Below are 26,069 nucleotides of genomic sequence, written 5' to 3'. Positions count from 1 at the left end.
AAACAATAAATGCTCCTTAACGAACAATGTCTTCTGTGTTAATAAACTCATTAATGAACTGTGCCTCTTGTGGGTATTCTTTAGCAACTGGGCTGTTTCACTGTAGGGATGTGGAAACACCACCTATGTGCACTCAACCATTAATTAATGCGTCTCAAAAAATGGAGGGCCAACCAAGGGTTTAGGTACTGGGAAGTACAAACAACAATTATTTACCATCACCCACCAGTTATCTCCCCTTTTGGATCTTTATAAAATTTGAATGTCTTGCAAACCTAATCTTTAGAAGACATTTCCAAGCTTGTAAATGTGGACACTTTTCCAATGATACTGTCCTTGAGAAGTAGGTAAAAATATCAGCGTGCCTTATCGAAACATTACATACCCTCATCAAATTGATGAAGTAAAAAATGTATACCACATTAATGAATTCATAAATCAAACGTACACATTTAAATAAGGTGATGAATTATGTGCAAAACAATTGCAGTGACATACAATCTACACAAATGTAATTTGTTTCTTCCTCCTCAGCAGATTGGTAAACACGTCTTTTAGAGAGAAAAAAAGGTGAAAAAGATGAGAAAAAAATGTTCACACTTTTCATGATGTCGTCCATTTGAAGAGCTGCATCTTTCCACATATCTAGGGTCATTGTCTTGTGTCACATTACACAAAATAACCACGCCCAATCATTTGTCCAGAAATCAATGACATCAGCCTATATCTTCATGGATTCTGTCACTGAATTTACCACTGTGCCCTCACATTTGATTGCAATAAAAACACATTTCAACAAATTGTTATGTTTCAATGTCATAATCACATCTAATAAAAACACATGGACAGGCACAAGCAGTATCCTCCTTACAACGTACACGACCTTTGGTATATATATTCCTGCAACAGAACACTGTAATCCTGCTAAGAATACACGTAAATGAACCAGTATCCAATGTTGAAGATAATGAAACTTAGGGGGAACCCAAGTCTTGAAATCTTATCCACACGCCTTGCCTTTACTTTATAATTGCTTGCAGGACTTTTATTGGTTTGCTGAAAAAAAAGTAAGCAGGTATGAAGGCATTTCCTGTTATGTCAAACATAATGCATATGACAGAAACATAACCACACTCTCTGGAAGGGTACCCCTTTATATAACGGTTAAAATAAGGAAAGGATTAACCTAATAACAGTATTATGTTACAAAAAATGTCATTTTGTATATGGACATGCATCAGTTTGGCATATGTTTGTATGTTTCCCATGTGAAAACTATGAGTTATTGAAAACAATTTTCATGACTGAATTGGCAGATTTGCCCGACATGATTATCCTGTTTGTAGTTTTATTCAGAGTCTTGGATAAGTTTTAAACCGCGTATTCATTAAGGACGTTAAGGAATGGATGAATCTGAGCGTTAACAAGGAGGTATTCCTTTTCCTTAATTAATTTCAACCTTTCCATATCATAAAATTCTGTTCTCCTTTTACACAGATGTGTGACACGTCTACTCAGTTGTGTGATGTGCAGTCTTTCTGGCGTAATTATATACATAACATTAATGACATTGTATTCATATATGTGAAAGGTTACAGTATATCTACGAGCAAAGGTAATAGTAGTTGGAATGGAGGCACAATGGAGGCCGCCATTGACAGAAACTACATCATTAACCATCCCTGCACATTCCATTCTGTGCTACAGTGAAGACCCTACCCTCAAACAAACACCGTGATTGGTACATAGCTACTATATAAACATTGCCAATTTACTATCTTTCATCATTAACAATTTTATAGGTTCATATACTTCCAGCTTGTAGACGTTTTTTTCTTTCATGCAACAGTCCTTTTTCTATACATATTTATAACATTCAAACTCCAGAACAACAAAGTAAATCAGACAAAAATATGTAAATGGTCAAAGCTGAGAGAAAATATACTCACTGTTATTTTCTGATCACAGAAACAATTATTTTTCTTTCTAGAAAGCAACTCTTTTTCCCCTCTTCTGGTTAAAACGTTCACGTATGCAAACTCCAACAGGGCTGAGAATACAAACACAAGACAGGTGACAGTCCATACGTCAATGGCTTTGATGTACGACACTTTAGGGAGATTGGCTTGAACATTTGAGCCGTGTGTGTTAAGGGTGAGGACTGTGAGAACACCGAGTGAGACACGAGCAGGGATAGACTCCAGATCCAGCCAGAACGATACCCAAGAGAGGACAACGATGAGGATACTTGGAATGTACACCTGGATGATGTAATAGCGTATGTCTCTCTTCAGTGTGAAAAATGCTTTGATGCAAGCAAAGGATGCTGCAAAAGAAAAAAAGAGTAAATATATTACATACAGAAATACTCTTCTTACACCTGCAATTACTACTATTCTAATGAATTGCATGATGAAATATGTCCACAGTCTCCTTTGAGCAATTCATCTAGACTTCCTGTCTGTTGCAGATATAATGTGCTGTTGACATGATGTATATGTTAGCACGGTGGGAACAATTCTGATAATGCTCAAATATCCCATTGTGGGACTCGGTAGCAAGCACCAAATCAATCAAAATAGTGGATCTTAGCTACTTAAAATCTGGATTTGTATATTATATAACTGTAGCTGTAACAAATGTTAAAGTCAAAGTGCTTTGTCACCTGCGTACCTCCAAATTACTGAAGTCGGGGGTCCCAATCACCAGATATGCTCATAAGCCAGTACATTCTGACTAGGTGTTAATTTAATCATTTTTTTCATTAACATCATAAATATTTAACAGTAACTGAAACGATCATTGAGCGGCATTTCAAAAGTTGAGAAATACAATACTGACCAACGAAAGGAATAACAGCTTCTACTTCGTTGGGGTGTCGTTTCGAGACAGACTGTTGTACCGTTGTCAGTGGTACAGGAATCGATATCGAAACATAGCATGAATGAAATGCAAGAAGTTGTTATTCATAAGATTGCCAATATTAACTCAAACTTCACGGATCAATATTCATGCCAGTGACCTGGTTATCTGTTTTGCATTCCATTATTTACAAATATTGCTAAACATTACAACAGCACATAGACAACGACAGTATCTAGACAGGGAGGATTTATTCCCCTAAACCAAACTTACATCATCCAGCTAGTGCTAAAAACCATTGCTGATTTACACTCTGGCTGACAATATCAAAATAGCTTGGTCAGCCTCCCCCAATATACAAACAAATTAGACTGGAAATACGACACGGCTCAGAATATCAGAATATCTCGGTTCATCCAAGAAACCTCCAAAACATGAATTTTGACCCAAACAAAACATTCTTGCCCACGGGCGGGCAAGTTTAAATTTTGAGTTTTTGAAAAAAAGAACATTTTTTTGTGTGTTCATCCTTAGCATATATTTATAACAACTGCATGCTTGTTTTTGTCAAATTCCGTGTCAGAAAGTGGACAGTGAAGTGAGTTTCTGGAGTCCAGAATAGTGGCGCGTCTCTTTAATTAAATACAATGTAAACAGGGTTCTCATAAAGATGCAGATGAAAAAGAACAATGAGGAGCAGAAATTCCGAGGCTAGTTGGCTCTATGCTGGATGAGTTTGTTTCGAAACAAGGGAAGAGGTTCGCGCAGACGTCCATTGGAAGTTTGGGGTCTGCTGTCACTTTAGCATTCTACTATGTAAAAGTCCTGACAGGCACCAGTTCTGGCTTCAACTGTCATACGATGCATCCCTCAACGAAATGTATATCAGATAAGGCGATCTTAAAGGTGAGGAAAGATTTTGAATCTGCCATTGGTGATGTTAATAGACTGTCGACCAGTTACGTAACTTATAGTCCAGTATGAAGACGCAGGTAGATCACGGGTCATACACCTCAACATTGTCATTAAGAACCTTCCCCAATCTAGCAATTAAAATACGTTGGAGAAAGTTAGTAGTCTCACCAAGGAACCGCTCACACTGTCATTGTTAGTGTGGAAAGGAAAGAGTCAACTAACAAGCGATACTGTACACACGGAAGTCATCATCGCTATATGTCGTAGTTTGGATAAAGAGGATAATAAGAAAATACTGAATGACAAAATGAAGTTGAAAGCCAGTGGAAATTGCAGAAACGTCTTTATTGTGAGTGATAAACCTCTATATCAGATAATTCACACAGTTGGAGGCAACCTCAAGATGAACCGAGGATTATCATTCTGTATGACGTCAGACGACGACAGAGAGGTCATACATGTATAAGATAAGTGGGAATAACTCCGCTATGTTTAACACTAGGCCAATCTAATGAAGATAACTTGAAGAAAATTTGTTGTGGATATGGACGCTGTATTTTTTTAATGTTTTGTTCAAGGTGAACCAAACTATTCAAAACAAAGTTCCATAGTGTGAGCGGATACGTTCAAACTTTATACGAAAAGATGACAATTTACCACAATGTCATGAGAAAGCAGGTTTTATACATTTTGCGACGTCGGTTTGCTGAGTAGCATATGTCTTTCCAGTTTCCATTAATTGTATAAAATGTCTCGGCTTCTATGTCAGAATTTAACTCTCTTTTGACAAAACATAAAATGAATGATCTTACCATTAAATAGTGTCCTGAATATATTAACAATTAAACGGGTTGACTGTGTATCTTACTGTGAGCAATACGCGCACATTCAATCAATTTAACGTAAATGAAAATTAACATTTCGCAATACCCGAACATTTTTTAGAATACGAATTTCCTTGGTTAATGATCATGTACCTATTTTTCTTCATACGGTGCAATTAAAGGTGCAAAAAGATAGCTCTTTTGGTATGGAAAAGAGACATGACATGGTATATATTATGAAACAATTTTCGTATAAATATTGATGGAGTTTGATATTCTGTCTTCATGACATTTTTTAATCGAATACGAATTGATAATAATACTATTGAAAACAATGATGTTATGAGCAGTGAATCATAAAGTGTTTCCGACAAACGCCCACCTGGCCAATTAATATACACAATTGTTTTGCCTATAAAATGACACAAGGCAATTCCTTTAAATATGTGTGCATATATATTGAGACAAAAAAGAAACTTCACAAAATGTAATTATTCTGAATAATATTTCTCTGATGATACATCTATGTATCCGAAGTGGAATCCCTATCTTTCGACTCTAGAAAAACGTTATCAAAACCCACTCAAACCCATCCATTCGTCGTGCAAATGACATTGGTGCCAAATTAGGTTTTACATGTGCAGTCGATCACATGATCTTCGCATCTTCATTTGCACATGTTTGCACTGGCCTCAAGAATTGAAAAAAAAACACTTTTTAACCACAGTTCTAACGGTACTTTAAATGCTACGATTGTCCAATGTGCAACGTGAACGTGCCGTTGGAATATTGCAAGCGGGAAGATCAGTTATTGATGTCGCAAGAGCAATGGGATGCAGCCGTCGTACTGTGTGTGACTTGCGAGGTCGTCTACAACAAACTGGCACCTACGTGACAGATTTCTGCCGGCTACACGAACCAGGGCTGAGATGTTTAGAGGTCGACTGTGCTCACACACCATTCGAAATTGGTTGCGGGCTGCCAATCTCCATTCTCAACGTTCATATTGTGGGCCAATACTGACACATGTTCATCAACGTCAGCGTGTGCTATGGGCCCAACGTCACCTCCGATGGACTCAGAGAGACAGGAATCGAGTCGGCTTTAGCGATGAATCCAGGTTTACCCTCAGATTCGCGGACGGCAGGCATAGAGTCTGGAAACGACGTCGTGAACTGTATGCCCAGTGTTGTATACAGGATGTGGACAGATTCAGGGGTGGAAGTTGCATGATGTGGGGTGCTTTCTGTGGGAACAACCGTTCCCGACGTCTGATCATCCGTGGAAACCTCACAGCTGCTTCTTACCACGACCAGGTGCTCACCGCTCAACTCGTTCGTTTCATGGCGGCTCATGGCCCAGGTCTACAGTTCCAGCCTGATAATGCTCGGCCGCATACCGCGATGTTGACCAGAAATTTCCTTCAAAACGCTGAAATCAACGTCATGGACTGGCCACCGAGGTCCCCTGATCTTAATCCAATAGAGCACGTTTGAGATGCACTTGGGAGAAGGCTTCGTGGTCTTAGGTACCAACGTCAGAATTTGCAGGAACCTCCCGCTGCCTTGCAAGAGCAATGGCACAGAATCCCCAACCACGTGTTCACAAGCATCAGGCAGTCGATGAGGAGACGGTGTTTGGCAGTGGTGAATGCGAGGGGCTGCCATGCACAATTTTGAACTGAGAAATCTCAAATTTTTATTCTTGTGACTTGACATTCTGTATACCCATGTTTTCGAACGACGGTGTAGCCTAATGGAACTGATTGTGGCACTGTCAGTGTATCGAGTACATCACACAGATATCCGCAATGAAATAATAACGATTTAACCATCTTACCATCTCTTGTTCTTTTATTGTGCCCTGAAGAAAGAATGTGAAGTTTCTTTTTTGACATAGTATACATGAAAGGTGTGTCATTTTCATTAATATCATCAGTTTTACTTACAATGATGAATAAAAAGCTCCTTATTAACCTGTTCATACAAAACTGCAATATGAGTCCCAATTTACTGAATATTGCACATCACTGGAACTAAGTACATGTTGCAGCTATGGCTACATGTGCCCTTCTAACACTTGTGTGAAAGTTAGAAAAAACTCTCAAAGGATGCAATATGCACAAGCTATATCCATAATATGATAATGAATAAGGCTAAATGTAGATATGATATCTTCAAAGGCATTTAAAAGTTGGTGTAGTACTACAGGACAAATCTTACGGCTATCTTACTTCTTGGATTTATTGTTCCAGCCCAGCCCCATCACCAGGCAGAACTGAACAGTAAGGCTTAACTGTTAACTCTGCAAGTTAACCTGTTATTTACTATGTTGACTTATTTCTAGAGTGTAATTTAGTACTGCTACGGTTAACTCACATTGATCTGCTCTCACTTCGCACATCTCGGTTGTGCTGTTTTCTATGATGAATTGGGGGAGTTCTTGATCCATCTTCATCTCCTCATCGAATGTGATAGGATCTTTCTCGTCCCAGCTGAACAGCACATTTTCCGTCGTATACGTATCTGTACACAGAGTAGGTATTTTTATGTTTCTGGAAGCACCGAGGTGCACTTATCAAACTTATAAAAGATGGAAGTTGTATTTTAGCATAACTGGCACCAGAATGTGGCCAAACCTATTTAATGTATGAATAGATGCATATGAATATTCTTTCAGCAAAGAGTGTGCATTTGACTGGTATCAGGAGTACTGTTGATTCCCAAATGCAAAACAGTTTGGATCAAAGTAGCGCAGTCTATAGCTTGGAATCGACATATCTATATCATTTCACATTATCATTTTACATGATCTGTGCAAAAATATTTCAGAGTGATTATACCATCACTGCTTTACTCTTTTAAAGTACATGTAGTGACTACGATCATGTTATTTGACAAGGTACAGTCAACTCCGAACATGGGAGGCACCAGACCAAAAACATACAGCTATCACATGAACTAAAAATTCCTAACATAGACAAAAATCTTTCCTCTGAAATATATACACATATATAAAAAAAACAAGCACTAACATTGCCAAAAACACAACTCTAGTTTAGATACATCAACTCTGGCCAAGCCGATGCCACATTTACACAGACGGGTCCTTTGACCCGGGAACTAAACGCACAAGCTTCAGTTCATACATCACAATCGTCAAGGCAAACTAGATCATATAGACTCCCAGCGAGTCGATTCATTCTCAAGGCAAAACTAACGAGCAATAATAAACGGAATACTGAAACACGCCCAGGATCTGTTGGTGTGTTTGCCAACACAAATCTCATCAAAACATACATATCTTCAAAGAGAGACAAGGTAAACACCAAAATTCAAATTCTGAATTAAACAAATAGCATAACCAACAAGTATTAACATTCAAAAAAACATACAGAAACCACAGTTGAGGTTACTCTGTTTGAGAAGCCGAAATACCAAGGAATAGCTAGTTCAGTTTCTGCTATATCAGAGAGACAACGTTCCCTTTCTCTAACCATGTCTACTTGAATTTAACGTTTTGTGTCGTGAAAAAACCCCAGTAATAACCAGCTGAAAACCTTTCGAGATTTTAGATAGTTTTGCAGCTTGCAAAAAAACCAGAAATCACATTTTGTCCACACTTGTATGAGAATAAGCGCTTGACTTGGGTCCGGCTGAATCTCTCGACGATTGCTTGGCTGCGATGAGCTCCCGCTATACCACATTCAGGATTGATCTGAAAGACAGCATGACAGGTTAAGCGACTGTTTTTGGTGATCTGTTTGAGCACTTCGGCCGAATCTTTCGTCGTCAGTTGTACGGCTTCTTTATAGTGACTGGCGACATCCACGAATGTCGGGGCATACTTGTACCTTTGACGTCTCGCCCTATCATGTGGTAGAAACAAGTTGTCGGCTTGATGCACTTGATTCTGTATCAAAATATCACATTTTCTTCTCAGGATGTACCGTGACGCTCTAGACTTGCCAGTGACGCTCTAGACTTGCCAGAGTCTGTTTTCAAAGACATGCTTTAACAATGTCTCCGGAGACTCTGGTGGCTTTGGCGAGTTTCGGGGCGGCACCCGCGCCTTTCCAGTATCTAGGATGGCTGTAGCACATTTTCTCCATTACCATTTGATTATTGTTTTTAATTATTTAATACAAGTGTGTCCATTCGTATATGTCGTGACGCCATGGTCGGCAATCCATCTTTTCATGTCCATGGGAGACAGCGATGGGTTGTTAATTCTCAGACTGTTTATCACTCGTGAGCTTGTCGCTTCTCAGAATGTTTATTTCTTGTCTGAAGGTCCGTTCCACGAAAAAAGCCTCTTCATATGTTTTTTTTCACCACTTATTTTTTCACGCCTTAAACCTTTCTGATTTCATCGTTGTCCGCTTTTTTTAATGGAGTACATTTTCGGTCTCAAGCCATCTCATTCAAAGAACCTTTTTGTTGACTTGGCTGTGCAGTGGATGGTCTGTGGGATAATTGCTCATGTGGTACAGGTACATGTGCTTTGCCATGTCCGCGTACACATTCTCGGTATGAATTGCCATCAACAGCAAATCCGCGCCCATGTACATCAATCACCCTACTGTGTTTTCAGTTCGTTGTAATAAAAGTCGTACATCAGGGGTCAGTCGTACATCGATAAGTCCAGGATGCTCATCCCCACGAATTTGATGAGGCTTTTGTTTATGTGATGCTTGAGCGACTATTTGATTTACTTAAGACTTTAATGATTAAACATGAGGTGTACTCGCAGATGTAGACTTCAGAATTGATTCCAGTAGTCCTTTTTTGTCTGTCTTTAAATCCTTTGAGTTTTCCGCTCAATGAAGACGTAGATTACCATCCCGGACCTTCTCACCGCAGATCCCCAACACCACTTACTCGTCTCCTCTACATGAATGTCAAGGGGATATCAGTATGAAAGAACAAGGTCTCTTTGCCGAGTCTTTTTCAGTGATATGTTTTTAGGACTTGATATGAAATCGATAGTCTTCATTTGAAGGTAGTTAATGGTGGATCGGTCAAGTTACAGTTGGGAGGACTTGTTGAGGATATTGTGGAAGATCAGACCTACACGAAACTTGGAATGCATGTTCGAGACAAGCTCCAGAATGCCCAGATTTAACAGAAACTTCGGACCGATTACAAATCTCACTTTAAAAAATCTAGAGATCAGAGCTAAATGCCGTCAGTACTTTTGGTGTGCCAGGTCTTTCTAATTCCCTTGGAGTAGTTGACTGGGCAAAACAAGATATCCAGATTCTTGACTGCCTGAAGAAGGATCATGTCTGATAACAGGACCCACCACACTTGTTCCTCTCTGAGTTGTTAACATATGATAATCGGTTCTGAAGGTCGGAGTTTGATTGATGTAGATGCTCTTTATGGAAGAATTTTGTTGTGTACTTTTGCATATACTTATTTGACGGATGATCCTCTGTTGATGCATGTCAAGCAAGGAATTTCACAGGTACTTTGTTGATGGCAATGTACTGCTAGATGGTACAGAGATTGAAGTAAACCAGGTTAAGTCATTCACCAAGTCTGCCCAGATTCGGTCATTTATGCAGAAGCTTTCAGAGAAAGCATGCAGTGTGTAGAACAGAACAGCAATCAAACCAACTCCTTTCGCTGGATGACGCCACCTGGTCTAAAATGTGAAATTTAAGAGTTCAAAAGTGAAACTGAGCGCCCAGGATCGTTGCCCAGGATCAATCACTTACTACACGCAATTGCTAAAATGAGTTTCTTAAAGAAATATTAACATGAAATGTCGACACTGTAATGAATTACAGAGACTACCTAACACCTTGTCAGTGGATGCCCTTTCTTGGCGAAATGATGCCATGACTCATTGCTTTTGCTACCATCGCCGCTATGCCTGTGGCTTCTCTTTGAGGCCCATCATTGGTACGACCCTGAATATGTCCAGGGCATCATGGAACAGGCACATATGCAGCCTCACAAGAATTTCTGCCAACAAACTTGATGTTGTATAAAGCCAGTGAATTCATTTATATAATTGAATTTCTGTCCATTTTGACAGCTTCGCGATTGGCAAGATTCAGGAAAAGCATGCTAAATATGCAGACCTCGCCTATGAAATGTCTGGACTGCATCCCAGTAGCATCCTGTCGTCAGACAACCCATTGTTCTCAGTGCTCTTGGTGCCTCCTGAACTCTTGACGTAAATGAGGAGAGTGTCCACGTTCACCACTAGAACAATCCTTCTGACACACTGAGTAATGTAGAAGGCGTCAGTGTTGGGGAGTCTACATATTCTCCGGAAAGTTCTTGGTGGGTTCGACTCGGCAGCGTTTCCATTCGGTATCTGGGCTGCATGTAGACTCTGGTGACAGTAATCTCAAGGACACTGGCAGCTTATTCCAAGGGGTTGGGGCTGGTGCTTCGAAGGCCCTCTGTCCCATGTTAGTTCTTGTGCTTAATTGTGTTAGACTTAGGTTGTCTTTGGATCGACTGATAACAATTCTAATCAACAAGAACACAGATGCCTATAAACAAAACAAAACTGACGCGATTTAGTTTTCAACTGGGGCAATAAAGGATTAATGTATGGCAAACGATGCCGAATCATGAGATGATGCCCTTAGGCAGGTTCTTCTATTCAACTTCTATAATCAGGCAACCAAACATCAAGTAAATTAGCTGTTTAATGGGTGGGATATCATTGAAGACCCAGAGCTTTTTCCAAGGAAAACAGCGACAGATTGTGAGAGGCTCTAGTTTTGAAAAAATCAGGAACGTTTTCATTAACATACTTACAACTTTGTATCAGCATTGGGCAATTTTGGGAATCAAGTGGAAAATTGACAAGTGTCATCCGACAGCTCAGGGTCAATGATAGTCTGCAATACAATACAAAGGTATTAGATCTATTAACATTCTTCAAGCATTTAACTCCAAATCCCTCACTCTAAATCTCTGATGAAATCATTCCAAATCACTTATGAAACTAATACTGGTAATATCCCTCCTTACTGCCCAGCATTTAAGGAACAAACATGCGGTACAATGCGTGTGCGATACATACGATGCGAACACCCTAAAATTTGATAGTCACGTATAAACTTAAACATGGTGAGGTCATTTATACTCTGAGGTAACTGAAACCTTTTGTATGATTAATAGGCACATTAAACGACATGCTGAAACATGCAGTAAAGCAACTGATTCAATATGTGTTGAGTTTGTGTGACATGACACATTGTCAAAAACAGTGAAAAAAAACCAAGGGTGCTGAAACACAACCCTTGCTGATTCAAACGCCCAAACACAACAGCCCCGTGCATGTGGAAGACATACCTCCAACGATGTGGAGAGTTGTCTTGTCCAGTGTGTATACTTGCATAAAAAGAAGTACTTGGTTTAGTGAACTTATATTGGGAATATTGAGTGTAATATTTGTAGTTAATGATAATAACCAGCCAAGAGTCTATGAAGTTACCTCACAACAGATTATGTTATTCAACTCTCAAACCAACCTCATGCTGTATCTCACACGGCCATCTGGATAGAGATGCATATACTTGTTAGGCACCGTAACTTCATGGAAAGAAGCCTCTTTTTCATTCCGAAAGTAGACGTCTGGTACCCAGACTTCTGACATTATTTTTGTGTCGATCTCAAGCCATTTCGAGTTGGAGTAGTTCAGGAACATAAGTCTCTCATCTATCCATGACATTGTCAGGTAAATTTCCACTGAGTAATCCTGAAAAGATAGGAAGAATAGGCATTCCTCACTGTGCAGAATCCAGTGCAGGTTTTCATGAGGTGAGCGACTGCATTAACCTTTCGCCTATCCCATCACCCATAGATGGCTATAATCGTAAACGCGTCAAAACACTTGTCCTGGTCTGTTTGGCTACAACTCATGAAATTATTTATATAATTAGATTAGTATCCCTTTTGGCAGGAATGTGATTGTAAAGATCAGGCACAACATGCCAAATATGTAGTCCTCACTTACAATTTTCGAAGGTTTTATTTTTCTCAACTTCCACCAACGGTGGTACATGAGTGACACACTTATATACATGTATACACCAAGATGGCATTGGAGAGATACAAATGTACGAAATCCTTTTGGCCTCCTGCTCGTTTCCTCTAAATGTGTTTGCTGACATTGGGCGCTGTACGCTTTGATAATGCAGAAGGCCGCAGTGAGTCTGCACATCATCCAATATCTTTCTCGAAGATTCCTATTTAATGTCTGGGATGCATTTAAAGGGGGCTAGGCCAATGACTGACGAGGATTGGCCGAATCGTCTTTGGTACATTGCTATATTTTGAGCTCCATACCTCACGGCAATGAGACCTGGTGCAACTGTAACAAATGTTATATTTGGCATTGCACCTTCTCAGTAAAGATTCTAGCAAAGTCAGCCGCATAATCAAACCTTATCTTGTAAAATACATTCCAGAACCTTTTAAAGATTAACTCGTAATATAATTATTTGATGGTGACTCATAAGTACTTCCTCTGTCACTATATCTCATGATATCACTCAGTCAACTGTGTGGTGAAAACCCAATCATTCACCAACCACCGTGACGCTTCGTTACTCGTTATCCTGGTTAGCGGTGATGTTAACAGAGAAAAACCCGCCAATGTATCCCGACATTCAGGAGAAAATACGGAACTGAGATTACGTGGAAAATAAATCGGGAATGAACAAGTTGATTTTTCACACTAATCCTGAAGAACATAACGAGGTCTAAGTCGCCACTGAAGAAAAGTGCATGAAGTACTAGATATTTGGTGAACTGAGGAACCAGTTGATATAGTCAGTGCTCGTGTTATATCAATAGGATCCCGTGATAATCACCCGGTACTTGTGTCATTCAAGGGCTACAAATCCGAGGCACAAATCCTGAAATCAACTTCTGAACTGCGGGACCATGATGTAAACATCTCGCAAGACTTCACGGAAAGAACTGGACAAGTTAGACGAAAATTAAAACCATTCTAGGACAAAGTACGACAAGTGGGCAACCTTACAATTTGATACAATTCAAACTGAGAATAAACTGTTTAATTTGAATCATGCACTGTGAAAACGTTTCGATGGAAACCACGTACTAACGTCACAAACACTGCTAGCTAGGGATGTGCCCAAAGCTGTAATAAAACTCTAGGTAGTATAAAACTTTGTCATCTAGCATGATGAAGGACTGAAAAGAAAAGTGAGGGATAACTGTGTTATGAAATTTGTTAATGGTACACTGGTCATTGTACACTACCAGATTTTACTGAAAACTGTCATGCCCCATTAGTCATACTCCCATTTGTCCTACTCCAACTACTCATACAACAAATGAGGGATTAATAAAAACAACAAGTATATACCATTTGCGCAGACTGAACTAGCCCGCTAACTACAGAGCATAAAGAAGTTATACAATGAATACGAAAATTACTTAAATATGGTGAATATTGATGCATTTTGGACTACTCTTTAAGTTTCGTACGTCCAGAAGTCATCTCATGATATCACAGGGTAGAAAATTAGGAATACGTAAAAGTGAAAGACTTGGTCCATTTTGTATCTTCCCAAATGTAGAAACAGAACACCATGTCTGTCTAGCGTGTCCACTTGGCCTCCTGCCAAGTTGTTTTACAAATTTCCATCACAGTGTAAATGTAAACTTTTATATACTGCCAAAAACACTTTCATGATTAAATACCTTGTCAACTTCACTTCATTTGCTTTTAAAATGAGGAGCAAGCAGATGCCCAGTACATAACTTCTTCATTTATATTTGCATGCATATTGTACCAGATATATACTGCTGCATTCAAACACTGCTATTTACACTGCTGGTGCAACATCAACACTTCAATGGTCACACTTCAGTTCACACTTACCATAGTGGTTTCACTCACGGAGTCAAAACTCAAGAGAAACAGCTTTATTGTCACATTTGTGGGGACATCTGAAATATAATTGGAGAAAGTTTCTTTTCATTACGTGTGACAAAGTTTGTCATGTGAAGGCTGACTAAACGTCACTAACTGGTGTGGTGTGTTTGCTGCTGACTCATTGTTTAAAGCGCTGTCCCCCATATTGTATATAACTCTATACCTGTATGACACAATATCTTTACTACTAATTTAATACTAGACCCTTAACACACAATTTGTTTTACCTGTCTAACTTTGTATCTGTATTTCAGCATTACTACCACCTTTCTATCACTATACCTATAATGCACAATTTGTATCACCCCCGAACTTTATGCCTGTAATATACCATTATTACAACTACACTAGCTCTACCCCTCGCTATACCCCATTGCTAACCACCGATCTAACTTCATACCTTTTATACTTGATTATTATCACTACACCGCCTCTACGAGGTGGACGAGCTGGCTAAGGCGCCAGGCTAGTGATCCAGCGAGCTTGAGGTGTCGGGATCGAACCCACCTGTGACCTGGTGTAAAATCCTTGTAAAATCACCTTGTGTGCAGACTCTCTCAGTCTTGCAACTACCCCTAGTGTGCAGTACACAGCCCTGTGCACTCACGCATCCGTTGGTACGTGACCAGATGGTTGCCACATGGTTGCGCATATACCTCGTTGCGGGTACAGCAACGTTCAGTAAACTTGGAAGTTCAGTGACTATGTGTTACAGTCCATCCAGCGGTGAATGGGTACTCCGTAAGGATAAGAAAGCCTCAATAACACGGTCAACCTAGTGGTTGCAAGAGTTTATGATCCCCAGGGAGCTGAGATACAAAGTATGATATCCGTTGAGATTGACATACAATGACCGAAAGGAGAATACCACAGCACTGAGCAGATATTAACTGCGTGGATATGGGCGCTATTTGAATACTCTGTCCTAATCCTAATACAATATTACAAATCACCAGTACTGCACACACTACCCACCCCACCCCACCCCGCTCCACCCCGCTCCACTCCAACTTAGTAACCCATGCTTGTAACGAAACGCGATCATGCTTGTCGTAAGGTAAGACTAACAGGATCGGGTGGTCAGGCTCTCTGACTTGGTTGACACGTCATCGGTTCCCAGTTGCGCAGATCGATGCTCATGCTTTTGATCATTGAATTGTCTGGTCTTGACACAGTTACTTACATACCGTCACCATATAGCTGGAGTTTAGCTGGGTTGCGGCTTAGAAGCTCACTCTAACTTTGTACCTGTAATACACCATTACTAACCACATCTCTCACTTTACCCCAGTAATACACCATTACTAACCACATCTCTCACTTTACCCCAGTAATACACCATTACTAACCACATCTCTCACTTTACCCCAGTAATACACCATTACTAACCACATCTCTCACTTTACCCCAGTAATACACCATTACTAACCACATCTCTCACTTTACCCCAGTAATACACCATTACTAACCACATCTCTCACTTTACCCCAGTAATACACCATTACTAACCACATCTCTCACTTTACCCCAGTAATACACCATTACTAACCATATCTCTCACTTTACCCCAGTAATACACCATTACTAACCACATCTCTCACTTTACCCCAGTAATACACCATTACTAACCACATCTCTCACTTTACCCCAGTAATACACCATTACTAACCACATCTCTCACTTTACCCCAGTAATACACCATTACTAACCATATCTCTCACTTTACCCCAGTAATACACCATTACTAACCACATCTCTCCCTTTACCCCAGTAATACACCATTACTAACCACATCTCTCACTTTACCCCAGTAATACACCATTACTAACCATATCTCTCACTTTACCCCAGTAATACACCATTACTAACCACATCTCTCACTTTACCCCAGTAATACACCATTACTAACCATATCTCTCACTTTACCCCAGTAATACACCATTACTAACCACATCTCTCACTTTACCCCAGTAATACACCATTACTAACCACATCTCTCACTTTACCCCAGTAATACACCATTACTAACCATATCTCTCACTTTACCCCAGTAATACACCATTACTAACCACATCTCTCCCTTTACCCCAGTAATACACCTCTAGTACCACTGAAACATCTTTACCCCTGTAAATTAAACAGCAGATATGCAGATCAAGTGACTGCGGAAATGGACGCAACCAATAAATATGTCCCTTTCATCTTGTCCCTTTCAAAAAATGGTTGTTGTTAATCCGTTTATGCAAGAAGCAACGGTAGCCACCCGCCCGCGTCCCATGTTAATCCGTTTATGCAAGAAGCAACGGTAGCCACCCGCCCGCGTCCCATTAAACACATCCATTAGTTTTTATTGATGTAAAATTTACAGCCATGTTCTGTGTTGACCATTCAACTCCAAGTTTTATGAAATACACTTACCTTTTTCATATTCTGGAGGAACACGTGGGTCATACGCATTTTTCTCATTAGCATCTGTTTGGTTGAGAAGGAAACTTATCAACTCTCGTCTGAAAGCGGAAGATAAGAACATACATTGTATTGCCAAACAAAAACACAAAAGAACTGTTGAAACTTTTGAACCTCAAAACGTACCTCTGAATACAAGTTTACCGAGCACGGCTCTCTGTTATCAACTTTGCTACATTCTTTCAGGACAAGACACATTGAACAAGAACCAATCTTGATGCAGGATACAGTCAAACTAGTTCTGTTCCTGATGGGAGCAAGTTCTCTGGTTATGTGTTTGAAACCTTTGGACCCGTTTCTGTCAACCTTGTACGGGATATCAGGAATAATGCACCATCAAAACCTTCCCCACTGGATCTCATTCCTACCTGGCTGTTGAAGCCTGTGTTACACCTGCAGTCTGGAAGGGTATGAACTCTCTCCTCTGTTAATGCTCGAAATGCCCACGCCAGTTCTAAAGAGACAGTTTGGAGCATTTCCGTCCAATTTCCAACCTTTCATTTAATCTAAATGTTTAGAGAAAGCAATGCCTTGCAAACTGAAGGTACAACGTGAGAAAAACAACACATCACAGAATCGTTCAAGTGGGCCTACAAGACATCTCATAGTACGGAAACGGACGGCTTTGATGCGAAACTGCAGCGACATCTCTTTGTCAGCATGGGCCAGATGAAGGTGACAGCGCTTCTGCTTCTTCACCTATCGAGCGCATTCGATACCACAGGTCATACGTTACTCATCCATCCCCTTGAAGATCGGATTAGGATAACAGGAGCTGCCCCCCCTTAGGATAAGAGGAGCTGCACCCAACTGGATCTCTTCGTATGTGCATGGTTTTACACAATCTGTCCAAATCTGAGATGTAAAAGCATCAAGGTCGTCATTGCTATATGGCGTTCTCAAGGGATTTCTTCTTGGCCCTCTTCTGTTCACAGTCTGCATTCTTCCCATAGTTATTATTATCTGGAGGGAGGCATTTCGTTGGCTACCACTTGTATGCGGATGATACGCAACTCTGCAATGCCTTGGAATCAGACGATGTTTCACTCAATACCAACACGTTTAAGTCCTGCATTCAGGATATCAAATCGTGGACAATCTCCAACTATTTGATGTTGAGTGAGAAGAACGCAAAGTTTCTACTCACTGGGTCCCAACATCAGCTCATAAAGTTGACGAATACTTCTCCATTACCTTCGTATTAACGGCACATGCATCCCACCAACAGTGGTACCAGGATATTACACCATGTCCACGGATGTACACTTGACTTCCTTCAGCACAGCCTGCAGCTATAAGATCCCTTACATCATTGTAATTTGTTATGACGATCCGTATACTTCCACCGTTTAATTTAAAAACCAACCAAACAAACAAAAAACACAAACAAAAAACAGTGTTATTTGAAATACAATATCATCGCACAAAAATTTGAATAAAGTTATGGTCTGTTCCAAATAAGTCTCTTTGTCCATCCCAAAACCGTCCGACAGTGCATTACTATCAATAAAAGCAGCCTCAAATTTCAGATTGTGTCCAACAACCTTGGCACGCTTAAAACAGCTTTGGATTTCCTTGCTTTCATCGTGAGTCTTGACGTTTATCACCAGAGGATTAATACATGTGTGCAAAAGGACACAATAAAATTCTGTCATGAAGAGCCTCCACATTATTCAAACCTCGACCTCCAGAACTGATTAGCATACATTGTATATAAACGAAAACGATGAAGAGAGGAACGAGGGTGGTGGGCTCTGTTATCAGACATGATCCTTCTGGTCTGGCGGTCAAGAGTCTGGATATCTTGTTTTGTCCAAGCAACTACATTGTGAATGTATCCACTTGACAAGTGTTCAGATATACATGTAACATCATCATAAACCTGTGATATTTCTGGATGTAAACCAATCCATCATTATGCATGATACGTGATAATGTTATATTTCCTCGATCTATTCCCCCCAAAATTGTGCACTAAATAAGTGAGTGAGTGAGTGTGAATTTAGTTTTACACCGCCCTCAGCAATATTCCAGATATATGGTGGCGGTCTGTGACTAATTGAGTCTAGACCAGACAATCTTGTGATCATCAGCATGAGCATCGATCTGCACAACTGGGAACCGATGACATGTCAACCAAGTCAGCGAGCCTGACAACCCAATCCCGTTAGTCGTGTCTTGCGACAAGCGTGGTTGGACTGGACCGTCGTGTGATCAACAGTATGAGCATCGATCTACAGCGAGTCTGGCCACAATTTCACATTAGTCACCTCATACGATAAGCATCGGTTACAACAATAGTATCTGTACTGCCCCCAAACAGTAACCCAAACATAACATATGGTACTCCTAGTGGACAGAGAGTCTTTTCCTAATTTGCTGGATTCTGATCTACTTTGCAAATATATTCCTTTACAGATTCAAGAACTATTTGTTTTCTTCCTCTAAGCTTTCACAAAACGAATCACTCGGTTGACCTACACCATCCCTTTCTGTGATGATTGAGTAAAGAGATCTAAGGTATTTATCTGTTCCATTTTCCGACATAGTTGGATCTAAACTGGCTGTCTCTCACTATCTAAACATAGTCCTTTTTCTATCTAACAGAACTGTAACAGAAAACCACACTCTGCTATCATTGTTGTGCATTGGGATTTAAACGATATCAACTAAATGCCATTAGCATTATGCGGGGAATTAAACTTGAACAACTCTAGTAAGCTGATGAAGTAAAATAAAATGGAGAACTAAACGTGAATGTCAGGGGGAAAATGTAAATGTGACAAGACATGAAACATGATCTGTCAAAGTCTATAACCTAAACTAACAGTCTAGTCCTATTGTAGCTTGCTCTTCAGTGCGTTGTGTTACAGTGAATAATTAAATTCTATTTTCTTTCTATACGTCCTGCCTGAACAAGTGAGTCTGAATGTGTTCACTTTCCACACGACCCATGTGGCTGACAACACTGCTGTCAATACATCAAATGTCAGTACCAAATGTACAACTGTACAAAGCGAAATGCATCGTGATTATGTACATGCGTGCAAACGCGTCCATATGTATGTCACTTGGGCCTTATCCACTGGGTTCTCTACAACAAAACATGACTCACCTTGAAAGTTTGGAAACATCACTCCCACAACCAGCATCCACCTGAGATGAAAGTACCACGAATAAGAGGTACAGTTCAATAACCGCCATTTTGTTTATCACAGGCTGGATCCCTGAAATAAGAGAATGAAGTGTTGAGGTCAGTGAATTACTTCGAATATTTTTTCCAAAAAAACATCTCTAAAAGTTACCAACATTTGCATGTCTTGAAGTACACATGGGTCATGAGGAGATGTAATGAAACATTCTCTCTCTTCCCCACAGACCCACCCAACAGTTCGGTCTTTCTGAGGACTGAATGTTCTAAAGGACTCTTCGGTAAGCCCCACCCGCCTACTTTCCCGATCGTTACGCTAGTACCGCATACCGATTAAAACTTAATGCTAACACAATCATGAACGACTGGCATATCGATCACCACTCATGACACCTGCAAGTTCTTTATTGTTATTTCTGGAAGTCGATTGAAAGTCAATTTTGGACCTTAACTGAACAATCTTGTCACAAATGGATGACAACAGCACAGTTTAGAGGAATACACCAAAATGTGACGATCAACGACATGTGAGTTAATATTCAAACTCACATCGGTAATGTTTCAGTCATGTCGTGACGAGAACAATTTTAACGTTGATAAAGAATGTGTGTGGATATTATAAAACCTGTTTTTAAAGGATGGTAAAATGACTAAACTACCAGTTAGAATTAAAACTAGGACGTTTGGTAAAAACCTAATAACACCATGTGGACAATACGACATACAACAGGCTATATATCGCCAAAAGCTAAAGGTAGATCACCATACTATTGTCCATGTGGACATGTGGTACTTTGGCATGGACCCAAGCTGGATTTATAGCACATGTGCTTACATTTGGCCACAAATTAAAATAACAATAATACCACGTTTAAAAATCTGGTAGATGAAAATTGACTTCGAATGTTCTGGGACTTCTGTATCCTCTCAGGAGAAAAATGATGTTAAAATACTTTACCCCCACGAATATTCCAGGGGGATTCCTTTCGTCCTAGGCTTTTTGTTTGTCTTTAAATCCTTTGAGTTTTCTGCTCAGAAGGAGGAGGGTTACCATGCCGGAATTCCTCAGCACAGATCCCCAACACCACTTACACCTCCTTCACATAGAGGACATGGAGCTCCTTGCCAAGGAGATACCAATTTGAAAGAGCAGGTTCTCCTTGTCGAGTCCTTTGCTCTTATGAAACTGGCATGACATGGCATGAAGTGTAATACTTTTCATTTGAAATGTGGCAAGATAGTTAATGGTGGATCGGTCAAGTTACAGGGGACAGGACTTATTGAGCATTTTGTGGAAGGAGGATCAGGCCTACACCTAACTTGGAATGCAAGTTTGAGACAAGCTCCAGAATGCCCAGATGCAAGACAAACTTTGGGCTGAGTATAAATCTCGCTTAAAGAAAATCTTTAGTTCAGATATATGTGCTCGAAACTAAGTTAAAGCCATCAATAGTTTTGGTGTGCCAGTCCTTTCCTATTCCTTTGGGGTAGTTGACTGGACAAAACAGGACATCCAGAGTCTTGACCGCCTGACCAGAAGGATCATGTCTGATAACAGAGCCCACCACCCTCGTTCCTCTCTTAATCGTTCATACATGCTTATTAGTTCTGGGCGTCGGGGTTTGAATAATGTGGAAGCTCTTCATGATAGAAAATCTATTGTGTACTTTGGCACATATCTATTTATTGAATGATCCTCTGGTGATACACGTCAAGATGAAAGCAAGGAATTCCACAGCTATTTTAAAAGTGCCAAGGTTGTTGGACACAATCTGAAATTTGAGGCTGATTTTATTGATGGCAATGTACTGCCGGACGGTTTTGGGATGGGAGTAAATATTTTTGGAAATATCTGTCAACAAAGGAAAGTAAAACAGCACACAATCACAAATTAAAACATTAATACAATACAGGTTAATGCAATATAAATACCGGGCTAGAGGTCACCAAAAACCGCAGTATATCACCATAGTAGGGACCTTGTAACCATGAGACCATTCGGAAAGGTGTAAAAGGTTGTCTGCCACAACACGTTCTGACTAACGTAAGGTCTCGCTAAGTGCATTGTCCTACCACGGCCAGTGATTGTTGTTGTGCATTGCATATTGTCATTACCATACATGCAGGCGGACATTTAGGCACACAGGTGTCAATAAACCAGACATTGAGTTTTCTCTGTGACAGAGGCTGCTTATCACAGTCAACATGTTTTAATATATATAATCGTTTTCAAATTTACATGTAACTAATAAAAACGTGACTCTTTGATGACTGTAATAAACACGCTATTATACAAAGTGTATGCGGGAATGGTTGGAACAGAAATGAATGTACTCGTCAGAATAGGTGTGTTTTCTGTAGACTGTTTGGATTTTTTTACATGGATCTTTTTATCTCGAGAAACAAACACTATTAGGAAGGGAACTTTGCTATTGTTCTCGGTCAGAGAACTTGAATCGGGGATGATGGCTACTAAAGTGCTACGGCATCTTAAACAGGAGTGAGTGAATTTTGTGTTAGCAATATTCCACACAATAATGACACAAGGAATGAACTTAGCACATTGTACCTATGTGAGGAATCGAACCCGGCTCTTCGGAGAAACGACAAAAGCTTCAACCACTAGGCTACCACACCGGTCATGTTAAAGAGGAAACTGTTTCTTCACCTGACCCCGCAACACTGGTTCTCTTTCAACGACCCTTTCTCATGTTACAAACATGTTCTTGGTTATGTTTTTTATGCCAATTCACGATTTCCAGCTGTCAAATACATTTAAAACATCCGCACCTCAGAAATCAGGTACATTTCAGTCAAATTTTGTATGTGCATGTAGACTGTGATTGAGGATTGTATAATCAAATGGCTCATAAGACTACGGAGAGACATTTCTACATACCCTGATGGGAATGCCGAACCCACTTCGTGGTAGTAAATCGTTATCTCGAATAATACTTAATCATGTATGAGGTACGGAAATTACCGATGTTTGTGAATGCAAATGGATGAAAGGGAAATGACTCTAAATGTGTTTTTCTTCCCGTTAGCAAAATCTAGCGATGGCTAGAAAAAGTTTTGTACACCAGCTTCATATCATTCAAAATTAACATTGGACTGTTCTGTAAGATAAATACGTTATTCACTGGTCCCTCGGGGCCCATAGGTTAATGTACCCTCGGGGAACATAAACAAACATCGAAGGAAGCGAACAGTGAGCAGTGTCGGTGTTGTGCTGCATGTTAAAAATAACGCAGCTTGTTTCAAGTTTCTTTCTTCCTGGTAGTTTTAATAATGGGTTCGTTTCCTTTCAGAATATTTTTCAAGTGGCGCCAAATGACATACTTAAATCCATGAATATGTTGAAATATATTGAAACCAGATCACATGTCCCCTGTACATAAATCCCTACACAGGCTTCGTGTTGCATCTCGTACTGACTCTAAGTTCCTCCTCTGAACATGTTCTCAAATGCTACCCTCGTACTAAAGGACTAGGTCACATAAAGGACTAGATCACATAAAGGCCTAGGTCACATAGAGATCATGGAGCCCTACGTCGCTGCTCGGGACTATATGTTTGCACTGTCATACTGCTTTTTCCATCCTGCTTATTGGCTCCTTTACACATTTCAGATGGGTTACAATGCGGCAACGCGACATATTTAGACCTTTGGAATTGTCGCTCTATCTGATGAATAAAATATATTATTAAAACCATGACAATACAACAATGTTCCATTTAGGATTCTGTACTATGGACAGCTATGGATTAGCTACAGAGGGGAATAGCTTGCTAAATAAGCCTGGCATCCCAAGTACATTATCGTCAGACTCAACATTGTGCTCGGTGCCATACGGTCTCTTTATCATCTGTTTCCTCCTTGGCTTCATCAATTGCATTTCATCAATCTTGTAAATCCAATATCCCCCATTTGTGTTAATGGTATTATATTATATTTACACATTATGGAAGATTATATTCCGTATTATCACATGGTAATGTGTGGCATATCCACATTTATATTTCATCCATTCCATTTCCTGTGGCATCCAAACGCATTGTTTAGTTTATCCTCTCAGTTATTTGTGTTCGCAAGAGACGTGTATTGATTTCCTGCTGCTGTGAATGTGCACATGCACTGACCTCTCAGACTAGGACTCTGGTTGACGTAGCCACCATATCCCACAGGGTATTAATAAACACTCAGTACTAAGTTTTTACAAAATATGAATAAAAGATATATTCGCAATTTGAAACTAACCTATCAGACACTTGTAATCTCTAGTCAGCCATCTAACCCCCTCAGCGGCTGCTACAAACATGAAAGTGTGCCAACCGGCAGTCCAGATACTGTGTACCTCTCTGACAAATGCAAGTTGGCACGGCTCCCATTTTTGTCAAAAAAGGTTGAATTTATAATCTGGATAGAATGCATTGTGTGGCAGTAGTTCCCGTAGTGATTTGATAAACAACAGAGTATATAGGTCATCTATTTAAAACAACATTCGAATTGTAAATCTGTTTAGTAAACAAATATGCATTTATAGCAATTCAGTCCATACATTGGCATTGTCCTAATTTTGATGTCATGATCCACCTTATAAAATCCAACAGCTCATAAGCTCATTACACGAGGCTAACATCGATGTTACAATGACTTGCGTATAGGAATCACTTAAACCACAGAAAGGGAGGGCTAAAATGGTGGAAGAAACACTACAGACCTGTTGTTGTTAGAGCAAAATGGCCAACACGAATGGCACGATATTTGCTACAAGAATGCCGTATTCGAGAAAAATGGCCAGCAGGTGTTGCTGACAACCTGGTCTGACAACCTGACGCATTCATTTCAGCTCAGAGCAAATCTTCAGATATAGTCAGAAACGCACTTAGATTCGTTGTTCTGGGAGAGGTCTGACATTCCACGTGTCTGTGAAATAGACAGATTGGTAGGTATGCTTCCTGGCAGTATGACGTTGCTTGTGGATGTGTCGGTTCAGACCATGAAAACACTATTTAGCACCCACGGCGACGTATACTATCGAGAGGATCAAAATGGCTGTCCAGAATGATTACATAATATGATGTTAGTGTGTTTGATTTAAACGTAACAACCTACTCAATTGCATTTGCTATGTGTGAATGGTTGGCCACTGATATCTCATAAGGTTGACGTCAAGGGCCAAATGTGTCTTCAAATCAAATATTCCCTTCAGGCATGCGATCTAAATTCCAAAGGGTATCATGGAGCAAGTATCCTTGACCTTGTTGTACGAAAATGATTCTAGACTCTACTCTCATGTGGGCCTTGGACAGACAGCATCGGCATTATTCCTGACATAACAGGAACCACCTTGCTTCTAAGTGCGGCGGAATCGGTGGTGGCTATATTCAGACAATTCCACAAAGCATCGCCATGGAGATGAAGGGTGACTGTGTTGGTGGCTATACACACTATAACAACGTGACTACCATGAATTCACACAACTCTGTGTCACATATTGTTGTCTCTATAGGAATCGGTTTTTTTTTCCCTCAGTAAATGTAAGAGAGACAGGAACAATCGGTCCCTGGTATTTAAACGTCGGCAGCATTTGTTCTGTAACATGCATAACAAGTGTAAAAAATGTCAGTCAGATCTTTGTCATCTGAGAGGCAACAGCTAGGCATTTGGCCCAGTTGGTCGATAGGTTAACACCAAGAGCAGTCACCCTGACCTTACTAATAGGAAACACTACGCATCCGATACAACATGAAACTAAGCATATCTACATACCGGTCTGTCCATGGTATCATCCGATTCAGTCATCCGATTCAGTAACGCAGTAAATCCATCACACGTGACTCCGGTCAATATACCTCGGTGAGGTAAAAGGTCAGTGGCATTGTGTTGCTACAATAAGGTGCTGACG

At 40.1% G+C, this 26,069-nt stretch overlaps 1 protein-coding gene across 2 annotated transcripts; it reads right to left on the bottom strand.

Moving 5' to 3' along the window:
* Positions 1-924: 924 nt before the first annotated feature.
* On the bottom strand, positions 925-26,069 carry LOC137272810 (glycine receptor subunit alpha-2-like). Of its 2 annotated transcripts, none has more exons than XM_067805213.1 (9): positions 25,934-26,069; positions 20,122-20,233; positions 16,959-17,047; positions 14,487-14,554; positions 12,103-12,329; positions 11,384-11,466; positions 6,980-7,126; positions 1,950-2,326; positions 925-1,056 (listed from the first exon to the last, which is right to left on the bottom strand). In XM_067805213.1, the coding sequence occupies exons 2-9, from the start codon at positions 20,208-20,210 to the stop codon at positions 925-927; spliced, it is 1,212 nt and encodes a 403-aa protein (XP_067661314.1). In that variant the 5' UTR covers positions 20,211-20,233; positions 25,934-26,069. The 2 variants fall into 2 exon arrangements, with proteins under 2 accessions (XP_067661314.1, XP_067661313.1); XM_067805212.1 differs by lacking the exon at positions 25,934-26,069 and adding an exon at positions 20,316-20,362.

The sequence above is a fragment of the Haliotis asinina genome, chromosome 2 (genome assembly GCF_037392515.1).
Source record: "Haliotis asinina isolate JCU_RB_2024 chromosome 2, JCU_Hal_asi_v2, whole genome shotgun sequence".
In the NCBI taxonomy this organism is placed as follows: domain Eukaryota; kingdom Metazoa; phylum Mollusca; class Gastropoda; order Lepetellida; family Haliotidae; genus Haliotis; species Haliotis asinina.
The sequence above is the reverse complement of the archived record's forward strand: the minus strand, read 5'-3'. Positions and strand labels throughout refer to the sequence as shown.

Coding starts and splice junctions, on each gene's coding strand:
- LOC137272810 (XM_067805212.1), bottom strand. CDS start 20,346: ATGACCCATGTGTACTTCAAGACATGCAAAT. Junction 20,234..20,315: donor GTACTTCAAGACATGCAAAT/GTTGGTAACTTT, acceptor CTCTTATTTCAG/GGATCCAGCCTGTGATAAAC. Junction 11,467..12,102: donor CGTGTGAGATACAGCATGAG/GTTGGTTTGAGA, acceptor ATTGTATTGCAG/ACTATCATTGACCCTGAGCT.